Source organism: Agelaius phoeniceus, chromosome 2, assembly GCF_051311805.1.
Source record: "Agelaius phoeniceus isolate bAgePho1 chromosome 2, bAgePho1.hap1, whole genome shotgun sequence".
Classification (NCBI taxonomy): domain Eukaryota; kingdom Metazoa; phylum Chordata; class Aves; order Passeriformes; family Icteridae; genus Agelaius; species Agelaius phoeniceus.
In genome coordinates, this window is record NC_135266.1 from 7,969,921 (window position 1) to 7,984,733 (window position 14,813).

General features: G+C 36.8%; 1 protein-coding gene across 3 annotated transcripts in view; it reads right to left on the bottom strand.

The window, feature by feature from the left end:
- Positions 1 to 14,813, bottom strand: part of USP9X (ubiquitin specific peptidase 9 X-linked) — a 96,311-nt gene that overhangs the window by 13,821 nt on the left and 67,677 nt on the right. For 2 of the 3 annotated variants that reach the window (XM_077171658.1, XM_054654546.2), the window contains 11 exons: positions 13,039 to 13,205; positions 9,622 to 9,730; positions 8,894 to 9,040; positions 8,618 to 8,764; positions 7,589 to 7,811; positions 5,077 to 5,297; positions 4,479 to 4,669; positions 3,884 to 4,057; positions 1,880 to 2,021; positions 954 to 1,704; positions 322 to 445 (listed from right to left, as the gene is read on the bottom strand). In XM_077171658.1, coding sequence (XP_077027773.1) covers positions 322 to 445; positions 954 to 1,704; positions 1,880 to 2,021; positions 3,884 to 4,057; positions 4,479 to 4,669; positions 5,077 to 5,297; positions 7,589 to 7,811; positions 8,618 to 8,764; positions 8,894 to 9,040; positions 9,622 to 9,730; positions 13,039 to 13,205 — 2,396 coding nt within the window. The remainder of the gene's footprint in view (positions 1 to 321; positions 446 to 953; positions 1,705 to 1,879; positions 2,022 to 3,883; positions 4,058 to 4,478; positions 4,670 to 5,076; positions 5,298 to 7,588; positions 7,812 to 8,617; positions 8,765 to 8,893; positions 9,041 to 9,621; positions 9,731 to 13,038; positions 13,206 to 14,813) is intronic. The other variant, XM_054654548.2, reaches the window with a different exon arrangement.

Consider the following 14,813-nt stretch of genomic DNA (forward strand, 5'->3'; position numbering starts at 1 on the left):
CTGAATTTGTCAGAAAACATAACCTGTTAGTTCTGTGCTAGTGACAGCTTCCATTCCTTTATTCTTTTTAAAAGATAGAGCATTTCATTTTCAAACATGAGATTTAAGAATTTAAGAATTTCAAAAAGAATTAAGCTCTTTTTGAAAATGAAATTTGAAACTATTCAGATCAGCAGGATATTTTAAGGCTCAAATTCTTCCCAGGATTTTCTATTCAAATTTTCCCCCCTTTTCACATGCACCTTCACCATGTATCTAAATGGGATCTTTTAACAGACATCAAACTTCCAAAATTGCAATTGTTGTTAAAAGACAAAATACCAATCACTAGCAGGGCCACGGACTATTTTCTTTGTATGAAATCCTGTGGTGAAGAGAAATCTAGCAGCAAGCTGAATACTAATCATAGTTATTTCTTCTGCTTCAGGCAACAGATGATCTTGTCCTAAAGAAAAATCAGAATACTCACATGTAGACAAAGTAAAAGCAATTTTTAATAATTTAATTGATTTCAGATTACTGTTTTGTCTGATATGGTGTTCCAATTTTAGAAGAAACTTGATTAAAATAGACCCTAGCTTCTATAATGTATCATTTGAAAATGTAAGCTTTAATACAGGCACCTGGAGGCTAACATATATGTCTTTTACAAATTCAGCATCTCACCTTTGAGAATTGTTTTCAACAAAAGAGCCCTCAAACTTGAGTATTTTAACTTGATTTAGTACAGCAACTGAGTAATAGCTGATAGTTTATCAAAGTATTTTTTGCTAAATATTCTGGCAAGTTACCACTGATGAACCATTCAACAAGAAGGTGTTCAACTGCAGAAGGACAGGAGTATTCAAAGCAGGACACACCAAATTTTCACTGGCTAGATAAATCCTTGGCCACACAAACCAAAACTCTTCTTGTAAAAAATGAATCCATAATTATCACACTACCATACTAACCTGGAGGAGGGTTTAGGTAGACACTATTACAAGTAAGCAACTTCTTTATGAATTGGAAATATTCCAGGCTGTACTGCATCCGATTGTGCATGAACTGCACGTTCTGCTTGCGCACGCTTCGCTCGATGGCCGAGGGCATTTTAATCTGGTGGGGTTTAGTGGTGATAGCAATTTCTGAAATATATTTTATTAGTTCATTGTCTTTGTCTATCGTGTCCATGCGTTCATAAAAAAGAATGTAAGCGTTCCACCACCTCTTCTGGCGCCTGTAGGACATTCTCTTCATCATGTGATCAAACACTTCGCCCATGTACTCTCCCCCAAAACACTGATTTTTCATCTCTTCGTCATCATCCATTTTACACTCTGTCACGTCTCCATCATCAAATTTGTACCACCGGTTCTTCTCACCATCTCCACCGTTCCTCTGGATAATGTAAGAGTAGTAATGTCCGCCGCTGGCCTGGCCGCTGTGCACAAGTACACCCACAAGTCTGTATTTTGTGCTCCCAGAGTGTTCATTTTCTGACTGCTCATTTTGTATTATCTGATTTTCAGGATTCACATCATCCCCTTCCAATTTTGCTACACCTGCCACTGTGTAAGGCTCCATGTCCAGTTCTCGTGGAAATTCAAAATAATCATTGAATTTGATTGCACATTCCCTTTCCCAGTCATAATCAAATCGTTTCAACTGGATCGCAAGAACTGGAGGCAACTTCTTAATCAACAAGCGTTTCACTGTATCCACCTAAAAAAGGATGTGAACAGTTACCAGATCTCAAATTTCCATTCATATACTCTCACCAAATACCAAACTGAGTAATGAAAGGATGATTTTTCTCCCCAAACATGAACTAAGACTGAACTTAGTACAGCTGTAACATCACAGCTGTACACAAATTAAAAATATAAGGAAACATTACCTTTTTGTTGCATTTTTCACAATGATATGCATTTGCACCTTCCAATAAATCTCCCTTGACGTACTGCTCCAAAGAATCAAGAAGGTTTTGGTGATTCCTTATATCTACATTCAGAGTTGTGAAGGATTCCTCACACTCGTACCTAGCAATGAAGAGGTAAATGTATGAGAAAGGCAGGAATGTGTTCAACTTTTGATGTTTTACATGTGCTACAGTGTGTAAGCAGTAAAAGAACTGAACTCTTTTTTACTGCAGCAGTTTTCCTACAGTTACATTACAGTATCTGCACACTGTATTTTTATGGTCAGGAATTAAAGTGATAAACACAAATACTGTATCACAGCTAAAGATAATATTTCAAAACAGATGCCAATTTAGCAAAAAAAAACAAACAAAAAGCCTTTTTATTTTCTATCTAAAAAACCTTGAACCACCATCTTCATAAAATCTCTTTGAATGTTTATGACTGGCTTTGACATCATGTTCTAAATATAATCTGTGAACAAATCTCTAGCAACGAGCTAGCAATGCTTGAGAGACAACCAGCTGATATATCCTGGAAGCAACTTTTTGTTTTTAAAATATAGAAGTGATGAATAAATTTAAAAAGCCACAGCTATTCCAGTGTAACCCTGAAGGGGTTTGTTTCCCTGATATGCAATCAAGCATTCAAAGGCTGAATAAATAAATATTTAGAAACATTTCAACCAACAGCAATATTAATTCATCCAATAAATAGCTTACAAAAAATATAGACAGGCTTTTATTTGCCATAGACAAATCCACAGTTTAGTTACTATCAGTTCTCTCCTCCCTAAACGACATTTTTGTTAATAAGTAACATTATGTAAATCCAGTAGAGTTAAAAAACACAGAAATACTTCTGGATAATACATAATATAAAGAATGAATGGTAACTCATGTTGCTTCTGGTCTGGATCTGCCATTTCATTACCATTGCATAGAAGGTGAAATCAGTGCTATCATTTTACCTTGCAGTATTTCAACTCACTTCTAGTCACTCACTGTAACCCATGAAACCTAAAATCTTCACTTTACAAATTCCTCTTATTCATACATTAGATCAACTGAAGTTGAAAGAGTACCACAATAAAATCCATCTGTATAATTTTTTCCAGTATTTTAATTGGAGGTTAAAAGAAATGATCAGCTTTCAAAATAAAGAGAATTTGCAATGGCAATGTACAGAGATATGTACTGTTAAAGAATCATACATGATCTGGACAGTAAGAAAGCCACCAATAAACACAATAATTTTAAAAAAAGCCAAATGCCAAAAAGAGTAAGTTAATCATTAAGCCATCCTGAATTTTGCATGCAATTTTAACCAAATAGAGAGATAAATTAAAAAGTCAGGGGAATTAAAACTTTACAATACTGAGTTCTATTCCTTCATTAATAGCCATCATCAAAACAGTGAGCTACAGACTTGCAGTCTGATTTGGCATGGGTGGTTTCTTATATGCCTTCTACAAAACTGAATTTCAGTATTCACATTTAAAAGTATCTAAAATACAGCAGAAGTCTTAAGAAAAAGATGAACCTTCTACACCACTGACCTTAATTACAGGTTACATGGTGAGTATGAACAGTTTTACTCATTGGAACTGAAGATTCCTACTTGGCTCAGCTCTAAACACACATTATGGAAAACCAAAGACAGCAACAATTGTTGGCCAGGTATTAAAATTTTCTACAGTGCACTTAGTCCCTACAATTGTTTTCACTTTTAGCATGAAAAACCATAATCTTTTCCTGCCTTGATCAATACACAATGCCTCACATACAATCTGTGAAGTAGAAGCAATAATGCTAAAGTACTTGTAGACAAATGAATGTTCAGCTGTAGGAAAAATAAGGTAGTAAAATCTATTAGCTTAAAAAACCCACACAAAAAGCCCACTCTTGACTCTAATTACTTTTATAAGGACACAAACATGGGTTGTTTTTCTATAAAAAAAGATTTAAATCTTCAACACTTACCGATGTGGGCATCCTTGACAAATCTTCTGATCAGCAAAGGACCCTCCTAAAACTTTACTTAACATTGCTGGATGGCCCAAAGCTTTTAAAGCTTCATCTAAACTGTCCACCAGTGAATTAAAAAATTCTAAAGCATCGTGTTGTTCACGTAGATTTACAGGTTCACCCCAGAGTCTGAAAGTGAAAGCACATTTTGTCAAATATTTTTTGTTTTGTTTGCCAACAATTTTATTTTGAAAAAATATATGATTCAAGCTCCTAACCCCTCCTCCTTGAAGAGCCAAAATACTGGTTTTTGATGTACTATATGACCTGTTGTTCTGTTCCTGACACTTTCTGGTAAGTGAAAACAAGCTCTTGTGTATAACTTCATACTTAATTCAAAGTCTCACTACCAAAAACTGCTAAAATTTGAAAGAACCACTCTGCTGTAAACATAGTTTATTAACAGACTTCTACAGAATGGTGAAAAGGCAGATAAAGCTGCACAACTTCTGCTAATTTACACTTTACATCGTTGCCATTCTACTATGATTAGCTTTTCTGCACTTCAGTGATCCAGTGAATCAACATCAATACTCAATTTTCTACTTACCTGAACTGTTTCCAAAACCCTCTTGGTACATAGTACTGTAGCCTGGAAGCTGCTAAATGGCCAAAAATTACTTGGAGATGCCTCAAAACTCCAATATTGTACTCTTTTCTATCTTCAGTTTTGCTCAGTGCTGGTTTATCTTCATACTGATGTGGATAACCAAACACATCATCTCGTGGGTCAACATTGCTCTGAAAAGCAGAAAATTTGTGCAATTTACTTCCATATGTAGCTGTCCTATAGTTAGTTTTATCCTTTGTTTAATTTGACAATCTAAGGTGTTTCATACTCAGCTGAAAACCCAAATACTGTCTTTTATTTTTGCATTAACAAAGTTGTGGTGGCTGAAATAAGGTGCAGTGCTTTCCAGCAGAAATGCCTGAGGAGGAATTCTGCAAACCCTGGATCTGCCACTTGGATATTCTGAAGTGCCCATCTGGCTGTGAACCTATTCAAGTATGAAATATTATCCTATTTTCCCCACAGGTATCAGTGGAAATCAAAGTGATTGATTAGCAACTGAAATTTATTACAACCTTTTCATTTAAAAAAGTAATTACAATTTAAAGATTAGGTAATTTTATATAATTAAATTTACCTCATTGTCCTGCTTTTCATCCCCAGACATGTCATCATCTACATCACTGCCTGTGCCTTCTATTGCAAGAATCCCGTTCCTGATGGCTGGAATCATGTACAGCTGCTGAATGACAGAATTCATGTAACAAGTGGCACCAGCATTTTTCAGTCCCACAAATCCCTTTGGTGGCCGAGGCCCAACAGGTGGCAGATATTCCCATTCTGTGAGTGCTTCACAAGCTGTGAGGAAACAGCAGAGAGTGGTCAGGGAACTGGTTTGTTATAAAATAAAGAAAACATCCATGTAGCACAAAGGGCAGTTGCATATTATTGTAAGTCTGTATCATACTGCAATTTAGTAAAAAACAAAGTTCCATCAAAAAATGTAATAGCTAAACTTTAAACAACTTCTATGAAGGACTGTTCTGTCTGTAATCTTATTACATTTTATTCTACTGTATAACTAAAGAGGCAAAAATTTAGTCTATTTATATATGAAACAGAAGTCTTTCCTCAATACCAGCAAGTTTCTTAGCTGAAGAATTCAGCTGAATGAATATAGAATATATAACCAATTTATAAACCTTCTAAAAATTATAGTACTCTCAAAAATTTACAATCCTTCAAAAAATTATAGAATTTCACTTAAGCCTCACTTTTTCTTGCCAGGATGGGAAACAGTTTTAGCAAATGCTATCTATATAACTTGCTGTATATTTTTTTTCCTCCTGAGTCTTCTCTTTCAGGTCCCTCACATCTCTTTGAGAACATTCATGATCACCTAAGCTAACCTGTTGTTTTGTCTGTAGTTTTACACAAAAAAACTTGATATTAATAATTCTGATATAAGAGAGCATGCATATTTATTTACAAGCAGATTTAGTATATGAATCCCAGAGCATGCACAGCTCATACATTTGTTCTCTCTTCTGTCTGACATACCACAGAGATCTGGTGTTCTGTTGTGCTTATCAAACACTTGAATGGAAGGGAATGCTATGAAATCCCCCTAACTGTGAGGTGGTAAGAAATACTCTACTTCCCAATAGAAAAGGGGGAAGAAAGAAGGATGGGGCAGAGGGGAAGACCATAAAGCTGCCCTTATAGTTCATTCATCTGAGATGGAACTGAACAGGAAGAGACTGAAAAACCTCAAGTGACCCACTGACAGCACCATTCAAGCAAGTAGCTCTGACACTCTGAGAGGCAGTGGACAATTTCCACTTTTGGATACTATTTTTAGTTGCTTATGGTTTTGCTCAACTCTGAGTTTACACATCTGTTAAATCACACAATGGTTTGGGTTGGAAGGACCTTTAAAGATCATCTAGTCCAGCCCCCTGCCATGGGCAAGGATATTTTCCACTAGACCAGATTGCTCAGGGCCCCATCCAGCCTGGCCTGGAACACTTCTGGGATGAGGCATCCACAACTGGGCAACCTGTTCCAGTGTCTCAGCCTTCTCATAGTGAAGAATTTCTTCCTTGTGTCCAATCTAAATCTATTCTCAGTTTAAAATCATTGCCTCTTGTCCTGTAACTACAGGCCCTGGTACAAATCTTTTTCTCCATCTTTCTTACAAGCCACATTTAAGTAATGAAGGTCACAATGAGGTACCCCTGGAGGCTTCCCTTCTCCAGGCTGAACAACCCCAACTCTCCCAGCCTTTCTCACCATATGAGCTTGGGTTTCCTTGGTTTGATGGTGTTTGGATTTTGTTTGGTGGTTGTTGATTCCCTTTCCCTCTTAATATTACAGCAGAATGGTTTTAGTGTCCCTTAAGGGCTGGAGAAAATATCCTCCTGCTTGATAATTTTTAAGAAATGCTTTTTTTATGACAACAATAATCAGTGCTGAAAACAAGCCTTTTGTCCTTCTTGTGAAAATCAGCCCAAGTTTCACTTGACTATTGGCTTTTGAAGCACTAACATGTGCAAGTTTTTGAACAGACAGCAATCACTACAACCTTTCTCTAGTGAGAGGGAGAAAGTTCTTTCAGTGCAGAGCTGTGCTGAGACAAGGCCAAAAAGGAGCCTGAAAAAGGACTAAGACAAGCAGAGAATGAGTTCAGAACTAAAAAGAGAAGCAGGACAGAGGACCTGTGTCTGTGTATGGGCAATGATGACAAATCAGGCGAGCAACCAAGAAATTGGCTCTAAAACTAAGCTGGTGAGGCTCTGGGATTGGTTAGCAAGAGCCTGAAATTATGAGAATGAAGTAGAAGATACAGACAGAATGAAGTTCCTGGGAGCTGGTATGGACAAAGGTGAGAAATTGGGACAGGAAGGGTCAGGCTGTGACTTGGGCTGGAATTTGGATGTGACCATGGAATGTAGGTCAGTACATTTACTGCATAAAGAAAAACAAATAAAGCCTACACTGGCAAACTGATTTTGCAGCATTAAAAGCAGCCACAAACAAACCATGAACTAAAAAACTCAGCATTTAGTTCAGTGGATAATACAAACAAAACCTATACATGATATATACATTAAGGAGTAGAAAATAGATAATTAAAAAGTATTACATACTAGTGATTGCTGTACCTATGTAATACATTTCAGTCAACGTGTCTACAATCTGTTTGAGATTTCGCACACATCCAACTGCTAGTGCAACAAGGAGCTCAAAGCCAGCATTAATAGTGGCTGGTGAACTACACACTGGTATGGCCTGCTCAGCAGGCAATTCTCCATTTCTCATGTATTGTAGATAAACATTGGATGCTGGAAAGATGAAATCATCTATCAACTCCTGAAAAAAATAAGACAATAAGACCTGTTACCATGGAAATTATTTTATAAGAGAGTAATGGTTATAACATAAATGAATGTCTGAGAACCAGAGGGGTCCTTAACAAAAAACCCACCAAGAGTAAAAATTGAGAACAATACCACAATGAGCTTTTAAATTAAGAACAGAAGAACTCCATTCTAAAGTGGTTCCCTGCAAACCCATCTCCCCACTCCAAGTTAAAAATAAATCTGTACTGTTCTTGATTGGTATAAAATTTCTTTTGCTAAACCAATATTATCTACAAAGCTCTTTATCAATTAGTGCTGAAAAACCAACACTCCTGCTTTACAATATCAGAGGTACAAAGAAAACATGTCTGATTAAAGAGATGCTCAGATGTGATGCATTTGTTCAAACCTGCCCTAAGCATTAATAGCAGTAATTAAGAACATGTGCAGGAAAGCCATTACAGAGGTAATGAAGGAAAGCAGTCCTGTACAGTGAGACTGTATCTCACTATCTTTGTGTGGTGTTTGTCAAGTACTGGAATAAGAATTAAAATGTTAAATACAGTACTTAAGTAAGAATGAAAATGTTAAATACACTTTATGACTGAAACATGCAATTTAATTTTTTTTAAAAAAGGAAACATTAAACTCCAATCAAAAGCATTTTTATGGATACAACCCACAAGATGTGAGGTTTCTTTTTACTTATTTATAGGTAAAAACAAAGAAGAAAAAAATCCCAAAAATCAATCCCCACCCCCCAAAACCTCACAAGGACAAAAAAATCCCCTCCAGAGGTCAAAAAACTTAACTTACTTTAATGAGATTAGCACCTCCTTTTTCACAACCAATGTGGTATTTCTTCTCAGGTGTCTGGAATGCTAACAACTCTTTTGTTACTCCAAGGTGACCCTCTAAGATCGTTTCTTCAACACCTGTTTCCCCTGTTCTTTTTACTTCATCCTGCCATTTAAGAGAAAGTTAGGATACTCCAAACAGCAAACATTAAGCTCAGAACTGCAGTTTACAAGAAACTTTACAGTTTTGCAGCAAAAACCTAATTATCAGGAATAAACTGATCCTGAAACTTACCCTGATTCTCTTAAGCCAGTCAATTTCATTATTGAGAAGAACTTCAGCATTGGGTACATTAATATTACTGTTGTAAGCATAGTTAAGAAGATGTCTTAAGAGGGTGAAGTAGTCTCCAGAATGCTTAGCTCTCTCTCTTGCAGTGCTCTGAGTAAACCAAAAGCAAAGAATTTATAACTGCTTCTACTTACAGTGCAACACCAACATACTTCTCCTAAATCTCACAGCAAATATAGAAGAAAACAAGTGTAAGGTAATTTTTAATTTTTGCAAGTTTAAAATTGTATTTGGCTGCTAATGAATGACTTCTCAACTATTTTAGTAACAATTTCTATACCTGAATAAGAAAAAGAAAACCAAATCAAAACTTCTGATCAAATGTTCAAGAGAGCCATGAGCTGGAAAGCCCTGGCAGGACCAGTAGGAGAAGGCACTAACTGCAGGTATTCTCTAACCTGCTAATAATTTTTACTTAAAGGTTAGCAATCACCAAAGATCAAATGCAGACATTAAAGACTACTGTTCATGCTCTTATCAGAAAATGCAAGAGTCCCTTTTCCCCTGATCTAGCTCAAATGGAAATCATCTGTGCTGCTTGTCTGTAGGTCAGAAGCAATCTCTATTATAATGACTGTTATTAATAGCAATTTGTCTTTTCTTGCAGGTATTTTGTCCTATTACTTTTTACATACATTCCCATACTGAAGACTTTATCTCTGAAAACTTACCCCTAGAACAGTAAACAGCAGGGTAATGAAGAAAAGGAGAGGTCTCTGTCCCATGCAACACCTGGTAGCCATTAAAAAGAATTGCTCCTGTGCCATCTGACGAACAGTTCTGGAAATAATTGAATAGAAACATTAAATTCAATCTCCTTATCCAAACAGGACATTAATTAAATTTGTGTTTATCTGCTTAATGCCATTTTATAAAACTGAACATAATGTAGGAAACATGAACAGTTTAATTATTCCCTACCCATCATATTATTTCTCCTTGCAATGAAATTTCAGATGCATGAATTCTAGTACAAAACCTGTTCCACAAATCAAATATTTAAAGGTTAAAGAAAAAGAAACTTAGAAACACCAAGCCACTACACCTTTGCAACTGACAGCAAATATTGCATAACACAAACATTTGCAATCCTAAATATTTTTTTTTCCTAATCAAGCACCAGTTGTACCTGGTAAAACCAGGTACAAAGGAGAACTACTCCAGTAAAACTGCTTTTATGTGTCACTGCAGCAGTTTGCTGAGTATCTCTGAAGTGATCAAAATTTATCATTAGTAAGATGTGAGAGATGATGACCCTTCTGAAAATTCAAGTGGCTATAATTAAAGGAAATTTTTCACCTCAGAACCTAATCTAATCACTAGAGCAATGCAGGAATGGATAAGCTTCAGTTAAAAAAAAAACTAAAAAAAATTAGGGCAAATCCTTTTCTTTCAAGTTGTAGGATTAATTGTCTGAGCAGTATGCCTTGTAAAAACTGTTGGGAGCAACTCTTTTTGTGTGGGAAGAGACCACGAATGCTGAATGAATGATTTTATGGAAGTATCTCAACATATGAAAAACTGAGTTTTGCAGTGTCTGTTTGGTGTGGCTGCCTCTGTTTTGTGCCCATGGAGTCAGAGTGGAAAGCACACCAAAGAATCCTCTTCCCTTCAGAGCTTTTTCATGTGTGGTTAACTGTGATTTCAAAGCCACATTAGGATGACCTTGAGGTGAGAGCAAAGATGCACCTGGCTGAGCACCATCTCTGCTACCATGCACAAAGCAAAGTGCACAAGAAGAAGGGAAGAAGGACTCATGCAGAGACACTTCTCCAGAATGTTCTCTCAGCTTCTAACAATCTGTGGCTCAAGAAAACTACCAAGAGCAGTATTTCATAGCCCTCACTAGACAAGTTCATGAAAGAACCCCTCAAACCATTTCCAAACTGAAGGTTTGCAGTGCTTAAATGTTACGCCAAAGAAGGTCTTATACAAAGAAACACAGCTCTCCATTTGTTCTCCCTTTGCTACTTCTGATTTTAAGGGTCTCTGTAGTATTCTCCTCCCACCATTCATCTCTCCTCCAGTATGAAGTGCCCCCAGCTATTCAGCTGTTCCTCAGATGGAAGTCATTGCAGAGCTTTGATCTCCCTTGTCACCCTTCCCTATCTTTGCAAGTTCTCCTACTCTGCTCTGAGTTGCAGCAGACTGTGGGGTGGGGCTGGTCTGTTTTGTTCTTAACAATAATTGAGATTTGATGGGGTCTGATTGCTGAGCCAATGTTTTAGTAGAACATCTCACAGAAAGTTATTTTAAGATACTGCTTGGGACACATCACATGGACACTCCTCAGCTCTCTGAACTTGAAGGCAGAATGAAATAGACAAAGGTGATATTTTCCTTCAGTGACAAATGTGACCAATGTGACATGCCTCACACTTTTATGTTTCTGAGTATGCAGTGTTTGAACACAAGTATTACATTTCTGTGAAGCTGTAACCATCTAAGAGCTCTTAAGGAATCATGAGAGGGATGCAGCTGCCTGAGCACAGCATCTCCTGCTGTTTTAGACACATGATGACAGCACAGAGCTGGCACACAGGACATGAGCTGCACAATGAACTCACACTCAGCAGGAGGAATAGCTGGAGGCCAAGCACCTCCCTTAAGGCTGGCAACCTGAGTCCTGCCCTCCTGAGAGCTCCAGGACACAGGTCTCTGTTCAGTTCATAGAAGACAGTCCCTTCAGAGGGTGTAAGTGCCATGGCTTTACAGCACTAAGAATTTTAATGTATTTAGGCCACATACATATGGCCACCAAACACTTTGCAGAGATCAGCAGAATACTTCTGGGTTCCAGGATTATTTAGGACTAATTGTTTGGCTATCTCCTCTTAACTAAGCTGGTCTTGCATTCAGAGGACATCACTACAAAATCATTTACCTTACAGGAGAAAAACTACTCCAGCATTTAGTATTAAACATTTTGCATTCTGTTTCTCAGTAAAGAGGTATAACATGGTTATGCTCTGAGGAAACAGAAGTCCCAGTCAAACTCTGAAAAAACAACAATCCATCTGATCTTTTCTGGAAAGATTCTATTTGTGAGATCTAACTTGGTCATCTTCTGTCTTTGTCTTTTATGGTGCACCAAAAATATTTTCTCAAATGCATATTTTGCTCACATTGTTCTCTGATTGAGCATAGGAGATTAGAGAACAATAGCTGTGGAAGGATATTCAGAGTTCTGTCTGGTATTTGCTAAACTTTCTCTGCACTGCAAACACTGATTTGTTTCCACATTAAATCAGAAGAGGAACTTTTCAGCAGGTTATTTCAACTTCACTATCTTAATTTACAAAGCAATCTTCTGTTTCCACTCATGCTTATGCTATTTTACCATGTAACAATTAACAGTTGCACCATTCTAAGTAAGATTATTATGTTTATCACAGGTTTTATAGGCATATGAGAGAAGTGGTGGCTTCTTGTACTGACAGTATGAACTATTTTTCCATATGAGTGATACAAGCAAGTATGGAAGTACTTTCAGTGAAGTATGGAAGTACTTTCAGTATGAAGTATTTTCAGTGAAACTGAACATTCAATACCCTGTACCACAGGCTGCAAACTAATAAAGCTTGTGGTATTTCTGGTAACCCTCCAGTTTCACCAATGTGTGCAAAGAGTTCACTGTAAAGAGATGCTCTGATGATACTTGATCCTTTCATGAAGGCAAATATTCCTAAACATAAGATCTTTCAACCTGTTTATCCAGAAGTCAAAAACCCCAAAACACAAATTCTGCTCAAATTCTGACCCCATTCATCTGAGAGCACCATAATCTGACTCCCTTTAAAACATACTGCAAAACTTAAAGACACCACTAATTTTGGATCTCTGTCATTTCTCAAAGTTAGAATATTCATGAAACAACAGTAACTTAAAAAATTAAAATTAACTCTTTAGTAACAGATCACAGCACTGGCAACCAAGTTTAATAACATATTAACAACTTTCCACCTGGATGGTTTCTGAAAACACCCAGTACTTCACATCACAATTTCAGATGGGCTGAAGCCACTGCTCTGCATTTAGGCTTTATATTCCTTTTGAATTGTAAAATAATAGATGTGACCAAAACTTACTTGCTGTGACAGTGCAATAGTAAATCAATAATAAATGTCTGCCACGCCTTCTCTTTACTGAGTGCATCCAGCGCCGTTGGAATCAAAGCAAAGCACAGGGTCATCACCTCCAGGGCTTCACAGCAAACTTGTTCATCTTCCATGTCTGGTTCATTTCCTGCATTTGTCTGTGAAAACAAACAAGAGTGCACAAAGTGGGTACAGAAAACAATCCCAAGAAACCCAACTGGCTCCAAGGTATATCACTAAACACAAACACAAACCACAGCTTTGTATACTAAGTGATTATCAGTGCCAAGTATTTTATACACTCAGATCTGAGCCAAAGCACTGTGTGGGATGACTTGAGCTTCCAGAATTGTGCTTCTCACTGGAGGATTTCAAGCATGAACTTATGGAGACAAGTTAAATAGGACAACTATGGGCAACAGTTACACCAGCTAGTACTGTTGGGGAGTTTTTCTTAGTTTGCATCTGTGGTTTTGTTTGGGATTTTTTTGTTTTGTTTTTCTTTACCACTCAAAAAATGGCATTTAAAACTTGGAAAACTCTACTACTTAAACAGAGAAAGGCCACAGTGCTGTATAATTAATTAATTAATCAATTCAGTTTTACAAGGCTTTGACACTCACAACTTATTTGACCAAAAGCTTTTTAATATTGCTAGAATGTATTAATCACTTTGCTATTTTTCAGAAAGATGAAAGAGTTGAAGTTCAAGTTTTAAACATAGCTGTTGTCATGATTTTTGACACAGAAAATAATATTACCTCTAATTGGTGCATAGGTTACTTCTTAGACTAAACACTTGAATTAATTGAGTTGATTTTGGTACATTTTTTCAGAACAAATACTTTGAGAATAATGGCAAACCCTCTCCTCCATCTAGAAGTAATTACATTCAAGAAGTTCCAAAGAAACTGAATGTGAGAAGGTCTCAATTTATCATTTATAAATCATAAGTGCAGGTTAGTCACATCAACTACAGCCATTAAATATTTGTTTTATATGTGAAAAGGTATCAAGATTAATTAGGCAGAAAGAAGGGATTACAATGCAGAGGAGAGAACTAATTGTGAACAGGCCAAAATATGCCTCACTCTGGCAGCAAACACTATTTTGTCTATGCACAATAACTAAAAAATCAAAGGCAGTCACTGCACTGCAGCAGGAGGATGTGGCAGTCCTGACACGAGATCAGAAAGCAAAACCAGAATGCCTTCAGCAAATCCACAACTGCACCTGTTCTGCAGTGAAGCCCTGGTTAGAAGGGAAAGTTATTTCTGCACAGCTGCAGGGACCCAGAAGGAAGGCAAAGTGTGTTTTACACTCAATGAAATACTTCCCTGCACTCGGGCACCCAGAGCTGGGGGGTCTGTACATTGTTATATTCCATCTTCATAAAGCCATCATAAAAACTGCTTCCTCTAATCTACAACCAGATACAGTTCTCTTAACTGTGTCTTTCTTTCCATGATATTCCTCTATTTCTAGGATACTTTCCTCTTTTTTAATGTTATATTAACAAAGGGTACTTTATTTCCCCTTATTACTTCTACAATTTCTTCCTCTTTTGAATTTCCAATGTTTCCCCTTCAATTTTTATTTCCCTTTTGCATAGTAGAAACCAAATGCAGCCACCATTTATTATAGGTGTCCATGTATGTATCAATAAGAATAAAAAAAAAAAAAGAAAAAAAAACCCCAGAAAATCATGTGAAAGATGATCAATAACATACAGCTTGAATTTTATGTCTTTTAAAATTTCCATTCCC